This window comes from Dunckerocampus dactyliophorus, chromosome 16 (genome assembly GCF_027744805.1).
Source record: "Dunckerocampus dactyliophorus isolate RoL2022-P2 chromosome 16, RoL_Ddac_1.1, whole genome shotgun sequence".
Taxonomy (NCBI): Eukaryota; Metazoa; Chordata; class Actinopteri; order Syngnathiformes; family Syngnathidae; genus Dunckerocampus; species Dunckerocampus dactyliophorus.
The window spans coordinates 9,402,791-9,418,722 of NC_072834.1; the positions used below are offsets into that span (position 1 = coordinate 9,402,791).

The following is a 15,932-nucleotide window of genomic DNA, read 5'->3' on the forward strand; positions in this document are numbered from 1 at the left end:
AGAACAACTTTGTCTCCCAAAATTCTCTTCTTATTATTTATTATTAATAAATTCTTTTTTTTTTTAAGCATGAAATCGAAACCGCAATCTACTGGCCGGTAATTCTCCAATAAATACAATTTTCAAATTAAAAAAATCAAAATATTTATGTAGCATACAGAAAAATTGAATGATGCGGGGGGCCATTTTGATGTGTGCATGAAAGATGCTAAAACCAATCCGATTGTACTATAAGCTATATTTGCATTAGATTATAGGTGATGTAGCAAATTAGTGTAACATCTAAAAATATATCTCAGTGCAGCGATTGCTCTCCGCTCTGATCGCTACTGAACAACGGCAGCACGCTGCTTTGATTTTTTGCACTCATCTTTGTGCTTTTACGGAGTTTTGAAGTGTTCAAAAAGAGGAGCACCGCACCTGGAAAATGGGTGCCGCGCGGCTGTTGTCGCCTATACTCTCCAATATATACTCTGTCCTGTACTATGTCACACGATGCCTCACCTTTTCGTCCGCTTTTAGGCAGACTGTCCCTTACTTGAAATATGTACACTGTGGGAAATGTGGCATTATGTTGCAGGGATTCTGAAAAAGATACAGCTAAGTATTACTATAACTCAGCACAAATGATGTAAGAGATACGATACATGGCACGCTAATGATAATATCACCATACAGTGATTATGTGATATCGATACACAACACAGAAAATTGGACAACAATTGATGAAATGTCCATTTTGGGTTTTTTTTTTTGCAAAGAGTGCACTGACCGTGAAAAAATTAAATCCAATTTAAAAAAATATTTTATAATACATCACAACATCAAGAATTTGTCCCACTCCTTTTTTGCCAATGATGTCGTTATTCACGTGGATGTTCAAAAACGCTGTAAAATGCAGGCCACGCCATTAGATGAAAAACATTATGCTTACCCACTTCTCCCTGGTCTTAAAGGACACCCTAAATGGACACATATGAAGCTTTAAAATGTGATATTGTCATAACGTACTAGCTTGTGCAGCGCAAAGAACAGAACACCATTGTTGCTTCAGTTGTTGTTTTCTGTTCTGTTCTCCTATTATCAACATTATCTAAGAAACATCCAAAACAACACTGCTTTACCTCGTAAAGGTGTAATGAATGAAAGTGCTTATAATGAAGTGTCTGGGGGCCATTGCTCTTGTTTCGATTAAGCCTCTTGTAACACCTCGTCAGCTGCAAAGACTTTAGCTGGAGTACGTGGGCTTAGTCTTGGCAGCCATCCACTGCAGTCTTAACTGTTGCATTGCTCCGTGCTCAGACTCCCTGCACTTCATTGGCATTCTAACCGTGTACGTGTGTGTGTGTGTGTGTGTGTGTGTGTGTGTGTGTGTGAGGAACTGAAAGTGTGTGTGATGGGTGTTAAGAGAGTGTAAGGGTAAAATTCCACGCACAATATATTTTATATATATATTATCCTTCACACTTCGCAACCTGCCCAACTCTCTTTCATCACCATTTGCTTTCTATATTGAACTTGTTGCCTTTGGCCCCTCCCACTGTCCCTTTCCCCCCTCTAGTATCTTACAGCTATATTTCCTCATTCTCAGACAGCTCATGTCTCAGCGGTGGCCGTGTCTCCCTGCAGACTAAACGTTATTTTTCTTCTAAATGGAATCTTTCTGTCCCTTTCAGTTGCTGTGCATCGACGTCCAGAAGCGCATTTCGTCTCTAGCAGAGCTGCAGGATCTGGACTACATGTCGGACGTCAGTTGGGACATTGTGCTCAGCAAACAGATCCCCCCGGGCTTTATTCCTAATGTGAGCATCACAATTCAAAGGATAGTGTGCTACTTGAAATAAATACTGCTTATACCATAGCAATAGATCTGACCAAAGTCGGCAGGTCACTGATGTGTGTGAGTGACAGGAAGAAAAGCTCTTCGGTGGAAGTCTTCCCCTTGTTGTTTTGCATGTATAAAATCTCTAGACTGATTATTAGACACCTTTTTCAGACTTTGATCTAACTGCAGACCTGCCAACATGTACGCTTTTTTTATACAAGGCACGCATTTTTACCTTTGACTATCTTGTACGCTTCACTGCTTTCAAGTACGCATTTTGTTTCATTCAAGTGCAAATCCCAAAAAATCCTGGGGCTGCGGCAACGCTGACCGTAAAGGCTGTGATTGTACGCTTGTAGTGCATTATTTCATGTGTGTACAACAGTGGTTCTCAACTGGTTTGACTGTGCGACCCAATAAGCGGACTAACACAGACTTTTCAAATAACTGTTTGCAACTGTTACATGGCTGCCTAGAGGGCACTAACATTTGACTGTCGCAAGCGTTATATTGGCAGGTCTGCAACTGTCTGGCACTTTTCCTCACCCCAGCTCCATTTGCTGGATCTGGTGGGTCTCTGCCCTCACTTAATCCCAATGCAAGCAGACTATGCCAGAAAAAAAAGGACAAATAAAATCCTCAATCCGCACCAACATTTAATTGGTTCTTCCTTAGCCTAAGTCTCTCCCCCCTACAATGTTTCATGGAAATGGGTTTGGTAGTTTTTGCACAATTCTGCTACCTGATCAACAAACAGCAAAACCTGTCTTGATTTATGCTTGGTGGAGGCTATAATGTTATTTTGCAGTACTGTATATGTATAGTGTATGGAGAGTATATTAGAAATGTATTGTAAATGTAGCACAGAATCCCAAAATAATGTTAGGTCGTCATAGTCTAATGTCCATCTTTTAATGTGTTTCTACACATGACTTTTTGCAGAAGCGGCGGCTAAACTGCGATCCTACGTTTGAGCTGGAGGAAATGATCCTGGAATCCAAACCGCTTCACAAAAAGAAGAAACGGCTCGCCAGAAAGACCAGGGACCAGGGTTCTGATGGGTCACCACAGGTACTGCTTTCAAAGCAAATAAGTGTGTGAGCAGTACAAAGCGCATTCTGGACCGCTTGTATAAACGTTAGGTTTAGCGTTAGGGTGCTGCTGAGGATGTTTGGTCGGCTGTTTTAAAAGTGCTAATGAGAATGTCAAGGACACATTTAAAAACCCTCTCACCGTCACAACAAATGGGCCGCCTGCCGCCTGCCTGCCTGCCCGCTGCCTGACTTTGCAAGGCAAATAACGTGATCCTCTTGCTCTCTTTCAATTTTCCTCACACATAAATCAGCTGCCGTCCTTTTGGTGTTTATAGAAAACAGAAAGGAGAGAACTAACAGGTTAATTTGATCGCCCAGTCAAGTGCAACGCCGCTCGATCACTCGTATATATTATCTACACACATGACACGCTGTGATGTGAGTGCCATTGTGAGTGATTTAAGAGTTCGCCTAATGCAGTTAGATGATGAATGCTGGGTTTACCACTGTACAGTACTTGTAGCTGACGTTCTGTTTGGCTGCAAAAGTGTACGATTCGAGATATTATTGGACTCATTGTCAGTGGATAGTAAATCTATACTGCTATGTAAGCTCCGAAATGATTACTCTAAAGCAGTGGTTCTCAACTGGTTTGGCTGCGGTACCCACCACCACCCCTTAATGACAAGCGGCGACCCAAATTGTGGAAATTTTTCAACGCAAATTCCTCAAGGAGTTTATGTTTAATGAAAAGGCAAAGTGCAGTGTGAATTTGAGGTGGCGCAAAATAGCACTGTGTGCCAGCGCAATCCTACTGCGTTGTGCAATAGCAATGACTGGGGTGTCACAAGACGCTCAGTTCACGAGACGAGACAATACACGAGATTGGGTCTACGAAAACGAAGACGAGACCAAATTTAAATATAACTTTCAAGAAAAAGAAGTCTAATACACTCTTAGTACATACTAACGGCCCCGCCTCCACCGGCCGAGACAAAGAGAAAGGGGCTCACTCCGTTCATGCTGTGGTTTTATGGAGCAAACACGCCAACATGCTGAAAACAATGCATAGAGTGAAACCTCTTCCTGCCTGTTTGGAGGCGAGAGACGACCAAAACAGACACACATGCACATGAGATACTGGCCAGGTGTGTTTCGAGGGGATTGTGAAGCTGTTCGTCTCCGAGAGTGAAGAAGACAACTTTAGTGGTTTTAGTTCCCAGGAGGAGGACGAGGACAGCGATGAATGACTTTTCTGGTAGGCTATTATTTAACCAGCCGTGTTACACGTACTGTTCTGCACTTTTTGGAAAAAAATTGTATTTAATTAAAAGTTTAATCAATTTTTCTGTGTACTAAATATCCCATGTTAGGACGTGGACACGGCTTATATACCGGTGCACTCTATAGTCCGGAAATTACGGTAGCTCTCATCTAAACTCTGCTTACCGTCAGTATTGTCTAAAGTGCAGTGCTTGACTTGATCGTGTAGGGCCACTTGTGATGGATGCATGTGAGTGAGAAAGCTATGAAAAAAGTCAAAGTGTGTATGTGTGAGGAATAGATTATGAGCAAGATAACTGGAGCATAGCAGATCAATATTGAATGAAGAAAATCTAGCTGGCCTAATGCTCATCTCCAACCGCTTCCTTCTCTTCACCCGGGGAGGAGCTGTGTATTATTTTTGCATATTTATATTTCCTCTATCCATTTGCCGCCTACACTCTCCCTCCCGTGTCCTGAAACTCCCTCCGCAATGCTGTCTTCATGTCACTGTCACTCCCCTTCACCGTGTGTGACCTCTTTTTCATCCATTTTTTGCTCCCCTTACTGCTTCTAGCTCCCTCCCCGCCTCTACCGTCCGTCCTCGTAATGTAGCAACGAATAAAACCTCTCAGATATTGCAGAAAATTTGTCTTTGCCAAACACACAGTCACACTCCTCCCTCTCGTCATCTGAAGCGTGAAATGAGAAAACAGAACGTATTGACATTTATTTGAAGCGTTATTCATAGTTTTGATCAGAGCTCATGCTGGCACGTCAGCCCCAGTCAAGGACGCTGAGAAATGCCACCCCCCCCGTGGGCTCTCTTCCAGACGAGCACTCCGCATGACTGTCTTCAGGGTGATTAAAAGGACTGTGTTGTTTGTTATTGGCAAAGGATAAGCCATGGTGCCAATCAAGAAAAAAAATAATATCATAATATCATTTAGTATAAAAATACCAATTAGGTGTGTCTTGGAGAGATGGACTGTATGCCTTCCTTGTGCCAAATGGGATCAGGTCAAGCAGAATGTGGGAGTAACCACAAGTACAAGGTCAGAGTCACAGCGGAATGATGCTGGAATTAACCACACATCATCTAGGATGACTTGAGTGTCATAAAAAGCACATTATTACACAGTTAAAGGTACACAGTCTTGGCTAGCATAGGTGGATGTCCTTCGATATACTGGCCATATAGTGTATTATGGTAAAATGTATGGAAATGGAGATGGAGAATCCTCTAGGTAGAAAATGTCTCCTGCCATTCTTGTCGATAACCTCTTCCATGCAGAGATCCCACAAAAAGGCACATTGATCCAGCACTTATCCACTTTATCCACAGCAATGATTAGATTACGACAGCGGCTGGTACGACGTGTAAAATATTTGTCTGACAGTGACAATTACATTCACAACAATAAGTGGGTTTCACACTTCACCAGTTCTGGCATCATGGAACACCCTTACACACCGCCTCTGTTACTACCTGAGAAGACAAGCAAAATTCCCCTGTTTGTTTCCGCCCCTCCCGTTATGTGTCGGTGCCATTTATCGAGAACAGTGGCAAGCAAACAAGGTGGGGCTGTTGGCATTTGTCCAAGCTAATCACAGTAGCAGGGGCGGACTTTGGGGCGATCATCGGGAAACTTATCTCTTACTCGTCAGCGAGCATGAGTGGAAGCTGGCTGAGTTAGCTTAGTTTGGCAGTGCATGCTAGTGCGGCTGTGTGTGTGTGTGTGTGTGTGTGTGTGTGTGTGTGTGTGTGTGTGTGTGTGTGTGACTCAGGCTGTATGAGTGTGTTTACACCATGTTGTGTTTTACACTGTTGTGTTTCGGCGACTGCGTCTTTCTTAACCACAACGCACGAACATGGCTCAGGTGGCAAAGTGGTTGTCTCCCAACCGAAAGGTTGCGGGTCCAATCCTCCGTCCTCCTATGATCATGTGGAAGTATCCTTGGGCAAGGTACTGAACCCCAAATTGCTCCTGATGCCGCGTCATCAGTAGGTAAATGCGCTTTGAGTGCCTTCGAGGTGGAATAGTGCTAAACAAGACCTTTTACCATTTTGTAGCAATACGTGCAGAGGATGACATCCCATTAGAAAAGTGAGCGAAGCTACATCCATTTCTGAAATTCTGGGCAAAATTGGCCAATGATGTATTGCATCAATAAATGGAAGGAATTTTGCATTTAATGAACAGACATTTCATTCACTGACACAAAAGGAGGAAAATTCCAAGGGCCCCTGACTGCCGGGACCCCAAAAAATTGGTAAGAAATTAAAGTTAGATTTTGAAAATCAAAAACAGTCTCTTTGTTTTGACTTGTCAAAGTTTCAACGTTCAATAACCACATTGACCAAAATGTAAACATCCATATTGACCAGCCACCCTCCTATATGTGCATGAAATGGTTTAGTCCTGAGCGCACTCATCGCTGCTGATGGTGCTTGGGAGCAGTCAGTAGTCTCGCCAAAGCGCTACAGTGCTACCTAGTACTTAAATAAAATCTAGTTTTCCAAAAAAGGGGGAAATACTTTGATGCTTTATATGAACTTTTACTGCAAACTTGCTTTATCACCATTTGGACCATAAAATTGCAGAATTCACCCACTTGCATGTCAGTCCCCATTTGTGTAATGGTACACGCTGCTGCCTTTTACAGGCAGAGAGCGTGGTTTCTAACCCAGCCCTGGACGGGCTCCCTGAGCCTCCTCTTGTTTTGACGGTGTGTGTCCTTTCTATCCGGTTACACGCCGTTTTTTCCATACTTTTTTCATAATTTCAGATGCTATTTAAACAAATACAGCAGTATATCAAATAGGACCGCAGTACACTTATGCCTTACAGCTGTTTAGCCAAGAAGGAAAAGCCAGCAAATTATTCATAAAACATCCAGAGGGCCATTGGTTGAGTTAAGAACGTTGTTGTTTGGGTTTCCTTGTCTTGTTTTTGGCAGCATTTCAGGCTTGCATTTACGGTAAGGACTTCCTGCAACCGATGGCCAGTGCCATGGGGCTGTAAATAGAGTCGAACTGTCACTCCCAATTTAGAAGAGTATCCAGTTTGTCTTCTAAAGAGGGTGTGGACACCGGCGTTGAACATCCTATCAATCCTGTCGAAGAATGTTGAAGAGTGTGCTTTGTGGACGATGAAGGTGACACCATTCAAAACATTTCTACATAATCCTTAGTTTGTCCTATCATAAAGCCTTGCCCTAATTTACCTGATGGCTTTCGGTTGTTTCCCCACTGTGACTGCACCTGCCCAAAGCTGCTTTTTGCTGGGCTGTGATTGACAGAAGTGAGCAGGGAGTCAGCCACTTCTCTCCCTGAAGAGACCACCCGCTGCTTAGGTTCTGATCTTTACCGCAAAGGTGGTACAAAGGGAAAACAGACTAAAACTAACTATAAACCAGAAGAAAAGACACATCCACCGCTTCGTCTACTTCATCTGACAGTGAAGTGCGCAGAAGGTTCTCCAGAAAGTAATATGGTATGGATGTGCCATCACTTCATCACAACAAGACTTTCTGGCTTATCTGTTCATTCATATTATGCAAGGTGGCCGTTATTACACTGGTGTCATAACACGCCCACCTTTTCCAACCATATTCTCATTTAGTGAACCATTTTTCAGCTACCTAAGTTCCCTCTGTTGTGTTCTTGCGACACCGTCCCTCCTCTCGGTCACCGATGCGGTGGCGCAGTGATCTCTCTCCCAGCTGCTGTCTCCTTGACGGAGTAATCAAGCACCTGCACACTCGTCCGGGCTCTCCAGGAGGGGTTTGAGGACAGAGCAGAATGTTCTCACGTGATGAAGTGGGCCAGATATGTACGAGTCGGGTGGCAGCGTGAGAGCTTGAGTGTCCTCTAAAGTTTTGTCAAGTTCCACAAACTTATGGAAGGAGTAGAAAGTGACAGTGAAGACATTTTATGCGCATTTATTGTATTCACCAGGGGATACATTTTTGCTCTCAGTTCAGTTTAGATTATGGTCACATTTTCTCAACGTGGGCCAAAAATGGTGTCTTAGTCTTCAGTTTTGATGAAAATATTACTTTTTTTTATCATGGATTTAAAAAGTCCTTAATGTTGCAACTGCGTTTTGTCTTATCGTAAATGTAAGTACAGTTATGAGCGAGTGAGTTCCGTTCCTAGACTGTGATGTAAGTCGCCTTTTAGTGGAAGTCAGAACTAATAACTAAATTACAGTCATTCCTCACCACGTCGCGCATCAAATTTTGCAGCTTCACTCTCGGTTGTCCAAAAATATATGAATAAGTCATGCTGGTTGAATATGGCTTATTATTAGTCACAAATATGCATGCTTTACATATTTTTTTGCTCATAAAAATGGCAAAATTAACTAAAATACAAATAGAAAGCATTTAGAAGACTTAAAGACACTGTGAATGACATGGTAAAGGTAATGGTTATGGTTGAATTCATCCTGAACATGCACACAGGTTACACAGAATGTACAGCCGACTTTATCATGGTAAGAAATTGATAACAGTTCATGAAATTGACAAAGACCCAGTTTGATGGTGAGCAAGTACAGACAATCTACCTGCCGAAAATGAAGAGTTAGTGCATCCTTGTACTTTATAAACATCAACTGCTTGTACTGTTGTGAAATCGCTCATTGTTTGAGTTCCTTTCTTCATCCGTTCCACAACTTGATTCCACACACAGAAATGCTGAAGGTTTTTAGTGTAGTCCGTGCATTCGGTGTCGTATTCTACACTGGTCACTAGGTGTCAGTAATGTTACTGTAATGTTCAGTGAGTCGCTGGAACACCAGACTTTTATGACCGCAACGGGAGCCAAGCTAAAATGCAACTCTCAACACCCGACGTCATTTGCTGTCCATCCACAACTCTGCTATCGTAGCACCAAAACACATTTATAGCAACACTCACGAGTACAAGTCTTATTTATGTCTTAAATGTCTTATTTGCTGTTATTATGTCTACCATATTGGATAATACAAGTGTAAAGGTGACTATAGGGATGTTATTTCATGTCCAGAGGGCTCTAATAATGTTAAAAAAAAAACATTTAGAAGGTTGTGAACAGGTTTTTTATGCTCTCACGACAAAATATTCCGTTTATAAATAAGGAATCCTACTTTGCCGCAATTCACTTAGCACAGAAACCAATTAACAGCAATAAACGAGGGATTACCGTATACCTAAATTAAAGTCACTCACACTGTACACAGAACACATGAAGGACATATCAAATACTGTAATAAAAAGATTAAATACAAGAATTAAATGAAGGATAACCTCCACTTCAACTAATAAGTGATTTTCTCTTCTTTCTTCTTTAGTGTGTCTGAGTGGGCAAAAAGCGTATTCTTCCACCCAGCACAAGGCATACACTGCATTCTTGTGCTGCGAGTGGTGTGTACTTTTCCACCAGTGTGTGCTGCAACTAGTTCTCCAGTGAATCTCGTGTTTTCGGACCAAAATTATGTTTTTAATGAGTTTAGCATGACAATTTTTTTTGTAAATGTGTTGATTACTGCTGTCTTTGTCTTTTCTCCAGAATGGTCAGTTGCAGCAACGATTGGACAACGTCCAGAGAGACTTTATCATCTTCAACAGAGAGAAGTAAGAGACCCAAATAGTTGTATATGTTAAAAAGGACTCTACGCAGCACACTCGGCTGTTGCTATTCACGTACATGTCCGTGGTGTGTACACACACACAAAGCAGTCTCAGAGAAGCCACCAACAATTTACATTCATGTTGTTGTTATGATATATATTCAATGATAATAGCTAAACTTTGCCAAATCGCTATCATTAGCAGACAACAAATATAACTAGTGCGTGTGTTACATTGGCAGGAAGCAGGAAGAAGCAGGATATAATACTTGCGGTACATTCGAATGGTGGCGCCCTCTAGGCATGCATACGGTCTCTATTTTTTCTATTTGATTTATTTACTTACTTCATTTTCCTATTTTTCGTAGTTCATGTATTATTCATTTATTAGCGATGAAAACAATACCATTGCATGATGTAACATCTACTGTGCTTGTCTTGTTCAAACTATGAGAGTTTTATCAAAGATACTATTTAAACGTGATATTCTTTCTTCAACAGGTCCAAGAAAGCCGAGGTAGATTCTGACTCATTGCAACTGTCCACTAGCGACAGGAACAAAGCAATAGAGGACGGTCAGAACAACAACGTCCAAGCCGACGACTATTTATCAGGATAAGACGTCTTGACTTCGAGTCTGTGCTCTCCATTATCTCTTCAAACTGCTTGCCGCTTGTAGATCAGCACCTGTCATCAACCCTCAACGCAAGCACACAAACATTAGCGGGGTGCTACACACAAACAATGATGGAAGAACTTTTAGTCCTCAAGAGACAATGTCACGTCTGTTCAAACGAAAGCAACGTGGTCCCCCTTGAAGATAGTGGACTAGGATTTGGACTGCCTTGTCCATAGGAAAGTTTTATCAGGCGTGGATTCTAATGCTTTACTTTCAGTCATGAACACAACATAGCTGTGATAGCTGAGGTTATTGTCAGAGCAAGAATCCTATTGGTTTGAATCATATGCAACTGAAGATGTAGCCAAGGTCTGGTGCAGACCAGCCAACCACAATACGGTTCTGTAAATACAGCAACAACCATAGCAACACAGTGCAATCCAAGGACAACTATTTATGTCCATTTTTATTGCAGTGACGACGCGCTGTCGACCGTCCATCATCTTGGTACCTAAGCATAAGGGCGCCAAAAAGTGGTACAGGTTGGATAGTTTAGTAGCTTTTACACCTTTGGACGCCAAATTAAAAAAATGTTTTTTGTTTGTATGTCAGTAAGGTATATAGAGTATCCTATCATCTCACTTTTTTAATCATAATACAGCGGAACCTCCAATTTTGAACAGCCCAAAAGCCGTACAATTTGGAGTTCAACCAAGAATTGCCTCAAAACTCAACCCTCAAAAGTCAAAAGTTCAACCCACTAACTCCAAGTGTGTTTTTCTCATTTTTTGTGGCGATGCCATCAGTCACGGCAAATCGGAAAAGCGTGATGATAAACCATAGAAGAGGAAGTACAACAGAATGAAAAACTTACAAAAGACGGCACAGCACGTTAATTCCTGCGATACCGAGGTCACGGTATCGCGCTGCAAACACCTTCCTGTTGCCGCTCCATTCCATCTGTCAGCCGTGTTCAAAGATTGAGTTAGTTGTACTTACTTAAAACATCATCTGCACAGTTATTAAAGGTTTGACGACAGTTCTGTTAAATCACTTCACGTTATTTCCTATGGGGAAAGTTGTTTTGAAATTAGAACAACTTGGAAGCCAACCAGCGTCCCACTTCAACTTTGGGGGTTCTACTGTGAAAACAACTCATTTTAGGTTTTATTTTGAAGACCTACGACTGACGTCTTTGTATGACGGCCTCACTTCATCATGGCTGCAGCAGATACTGTATGTTGATAGTAGTAGTAGTTGTAGTTTATTCATAATAATCATATCCTTAGAAGCACTAGTGAAGCTGCACAAATGGACACAAACAGGTCTTTTACTGTAGGCTTCAAGTTACCGAGTTGACACTGTAATTTCAAAAAATGAATACAAAACATGTAAAAGTTGCTTTGCACATCCACTGTGAAATTCATTCACCACGGTAAATACACTGCACGCGATCGCCTCTGTCAAATAGTTTCTAATGTAATGTAGCTGCCAATGTCATACACAGCCTACTACCACACCATTTGATGTACAGAGGTGTGAAAAAGTGTTTGCACGTTTGTCATATTTAAGTGTTTCAGTTCATCAAAAACATTTAAATTTTAGTCGACGACAACACAACTGAACACAAAATGCAGTTTTTAAATGAAACCTTTTATTATTAAGGAATAAAAAAATGCAAAGCTACATGGCCCTGTTTGAAAAAGTGATTGCCCCCTGAACCTAATAACTGGTTGGGCCACCCTTAGCAACAACTGCAATCAGGCGTTTGTGATAACTTGCAATGAGTGCTGTGGAGGAATTTTGGCCCACTCATCTTTGCAGAATTGTTGTAATTCAGCCACATTGGACGGTTTTCCAGCATAAACCGCCTTTTTAAGCATCTCAATAGGATTCAGGTCAGGACTTTGACTAGGCCACGCCAAAGTCTTCATTCTGTTTTTCTTCAGCCATTCAGAGATGGACTTGCTGGTGAGTTTTGGATCATTGTCCTGCTGCAGAACCCATGTTGGTTTCAGCTTGAGGTCACAAACAGATGGCCGGAGAGTCTTCTTCAGGATTTTTTGGTAGACAGCAGAAGTCATGGTTCCATTTATCACAGCAAGGCTTCCAGGTCCTGAGGTAGCAAAACAGCCCCAGACCATCACACTACCACCACCTTATTTTACTGTTGGTATGATGTTTTTTTTCTGAAATGCGGCGTTACTTTTACACCAGATGTAATGAGACCTTCCAAAAATTTCAACTTTTGTCTCGTCAGACCACAGAGTATTTTCCCAAAGGTCTTGGGGATCATGAAGATGTTTTGGTGGAATCATGAACACTGACCTTAACTGAAGCAAGTAAGGCCTGCAGTTCTTTGGATGTTCTGCGGTCTTTTGTGACCTCTCGGATGAGTCGTCGCTGCGCCCTTGGGATAATTTTGACTGACCGGCCACTTCTTCACCACTGTTCCATGTTTTCGCCATTTGTGGATAATGGCTCCCCTGTGGTTTGCTGGAGTCCCAACCCTTTAGAACTGGCTTTATAACCTTTTCTACTTGAACTGAGGCGTGATAAACCACAGTTATGTTTTAACGGGGCAACAATCACTTTTTCAAACAGGGCCATGTACTGTAGGTTTGGATTTTTTTTTCCTCCCTTAATAATAAAAAGTTTCATTTAAAAACTGCATTTTGTGTTCAGGTGTGTTGTCATTGACTAGTATTTAAATTTGTTAGATGATTTAAAACATGTAAGTGTGACAAACATGCAAAAAAATAAGAAATCAGGAAGGGGGCAAACACTTTTTCACACCACTGTATACAGTGTATGCATATATATATATATATATATATATATATGAGTATTTGTAGTATTTGGCCTAAATAAAACTACCATGTGACAATTTGTTGCTCATGTTTAAACAAGGATGGACTTTAAAATGGATGGATGGATTTTAAAATTATTTCCCCACAATTTGGAACACGACTATCATTTCTAACCATGCTTTATTCATCCCTTCATGCTACACTGCAGTCTGTCTGCTAGTTGTATGTTTTTAACTCTTTAACTTGCACTTTTCCACCCCCACCGACACCCCAAAAAAATGTTACAAATGGGTACACTGTTTGGACTTTACCTTTTCTGTGTTGCTGTTATTTGTTGTAATTTTAAACTTAAGGTGTCTTTCCTGTTTTTAACTACCGGTAATACCTTGTGGAGTCGTTTTGGGGGCTGACAATGAAATGTGGATGCATATGATAAAAAGGGAATATTTTAAATATTATTATTTTTGTCCTTATTTGTGACTGTCTTGTATTAATCTGTGATAGAGTTGCAATCTATTAAGGTGTGCCTTAAATAATAACTTTTCTTTATTCAACAAAACTACCTGGTGTCATTATTTCATTTTGTCGTCATTTGATTGTTCAGGTGTACCTAAAGCCCCCGTCACACTAAACACAAATCAGCACGAATCAAGCAGAACCAGTCACATTCGGGAGGGGATTTGAAATTCGTAAGCTTGGCTCCTTTTTTCCTTGGCGAAATGAAGCGATGTGTATCAGGCAATGCTTCACAGTGACATTTCAGAATGTTTGGAATGCTGTTGGAATACTGTAAGAATATTTAGAATGCTGTCAGAGTGCAGTGAGAATACCTGTCAAATGCCGTTCGATATTTTTCCACTTTGAATCCACCTGGAAAGTTTTAGCATGCTCAAAACATTCGAGCCGCCACAAGAATGGCCCTGAATATTTGGAATGCACTCTGAATGCAGTCAGAATTTTTAGAATGCGCTTCGAATATCCAGAAATAAACCACACATTTTCATTAGGACAGCATTCTGGCTCATTCCACCTCTAGTGTGACGAGGGCATAATGATTTGTGCGCTCAGGGCGCCCCCTGCTGCAGTGAGGTGTCATTTACTTAATTTTAGTGAATAAGGGATGCCCAGGCTCTCAAACACGAAGTACCACCTCAAAAATATAACAGTTTTTGCTAGCTTTTCTAGAAATTATTAAATCATTGTTTAGCTTAAAATATGTCTTATATAGTGTATGAGTTAAATAGTAATATTTCAGTAAAGGATTTGTCACAAATATGATTTTACTTTCATTAGAAAATAAAATAAAAATGCGTTTTCTGAGGAGCGCTGGATGGAGCCCTAGTGTAGCACAAGTGGGCACCACATTTTTTGCACACCCTCGCCATAGCAACAGTGGAGCTGTAATTCTCCTTTTTATTCATTCAAAGCTGATATTTCAAGGTAGCACAATTACATATTGGTGCTTTAAAATCCCAATAATTGTAATAAATCAAATTTTAATAAAAAACAAAAAAGCTATATCCAAACAATAACAGTTAATGAGTATTTTTTATCCCTTTACTCATTGTCTCCCCTAGTGGCTAGATATAACATTGCACATTGTATTGTATACAAATTGAAGGGGACTTATTATACTAAATTTTCGGCCGTTTGTATTGAGTTCTGGACTCCTATAGAGCAGCTACACACGCACAGAAAGCTTTGTAGATCTTCCAGACTCTGCACCTCTTAAAGCAGTGTTTCCTGCCTCCCGCCCAAACGGTCTGTGTAATTTACTCCACCCCGGCCCTCCTACAGGTACGCCTCCCGCCGAGCCCACTCCGCTGTGATTGGGCGGCGCTCCCGAGGACTTCCGGTAGGACACTTACTTACACTTACTTACACCAAATAAACACAGTTAGGACGCTGATTAATTGTTACTTACAGCTTGCTCTCCTGACTCTTCAACACGACCAAGTAAAGGCGTCGGGCTTCAGCGACATTTTGGCCCATAGTCGTGCTTCGTATTGACCCATGTTCACAAAACAGGCCCGTGCGAAATGCCGTTGACAGACGAGTATATGAGCATATTTTTCTCTTGCTGGCCGGGAATCAGCAACTCCAACCATTTCTGCGTGATGCTTGCCTCTTTAGGCACACCCGAGCAAACATTCCCTGGGAGCCATACAGTACGTGCTAACAGTGAACAGAGCAGAGAGGGGGCGGGGGAGGGGTCCTCCAGCGTGTGCCTGGGCATGCCCATATAAGGAAGTCCGGGTTGTATTGACGTCAATGGAACTCGGTGTTAAAAAAACCTGCAGCGGTACAGTTTACCCTCGTTTATTGCGGGGGATATCGTATTTGTTTTAAGGGTGTAAATCATCATTTTGATGATTTGGGGTTTTTTTTTGCAGAGTGTCAGCCTTGAGGAGGTCATAGATGCTTGAGCTGATGATTCAGTCCTACATCAACAAGATGTAGGACTGACGTCATTCAGGGTTGCTCATCATTCAGGCTTTGAATAATTCTCTTCATCAGCCATGGCCACATGATGACTCACTGACAGGAAAAAACTACATTTATTACTACCTACTACTAGCTGGAAACACAGAACACAACACAAATGGGTTTTTGGTTGATACTCAAAGGAGGGTTGATAGTTACTTTGTAGGTGTGTATATGTTTGTACTGTAGTCTTACCTGTAGTCTGAAATGTTGTAAATGTTTCCTTTGTATCCAAACAGTGAATGTTTTGGAATAAAATGTACAGCATGTATCCTGTGA

General features: G+C 41.5%; 1 protein-coding gene across 4 annotated transcripts in view; it reads left to right on the forward strand.

Annotated features, from left to right (window-relative positions):
- stk32a (serine/threonine kinase 32A) overlaps window positions 1-13,982 on the forward strand; it is a 63,275-nt gene extending 49,293 nt beyond the window's left edge. For all 4 annotated transcript variants that reach the window (XM_054754037.1, XM_054754038.1, XM_054754036.1 and 1 more), the window contains 4 exons: window positions 1,677-1,802; window positions 2,768-2,896; window positions 9,680-9,744; window positions 10,242-13,982. In XM_054754037.1, the coding sequence (XP_054610012.1) occupies window positions 1,677-1,802; window positions 2,768-2,896; window positions 9,680-9,744; window positions 10,242-10,359 (438 nt within the window). In that variant the 3' untranslated portion in view covers window positions 10,360-13,982. The remainder of the gene's footprint in view (window positions 1-1,676; window positions 1,803-2,767; window positions 2,897-9,679; window positions 9,745-10,241) is intronic.
- The last annotated feature ends 1,950 nt before the right edge of the window (window positions 13,983-15,932 follow it).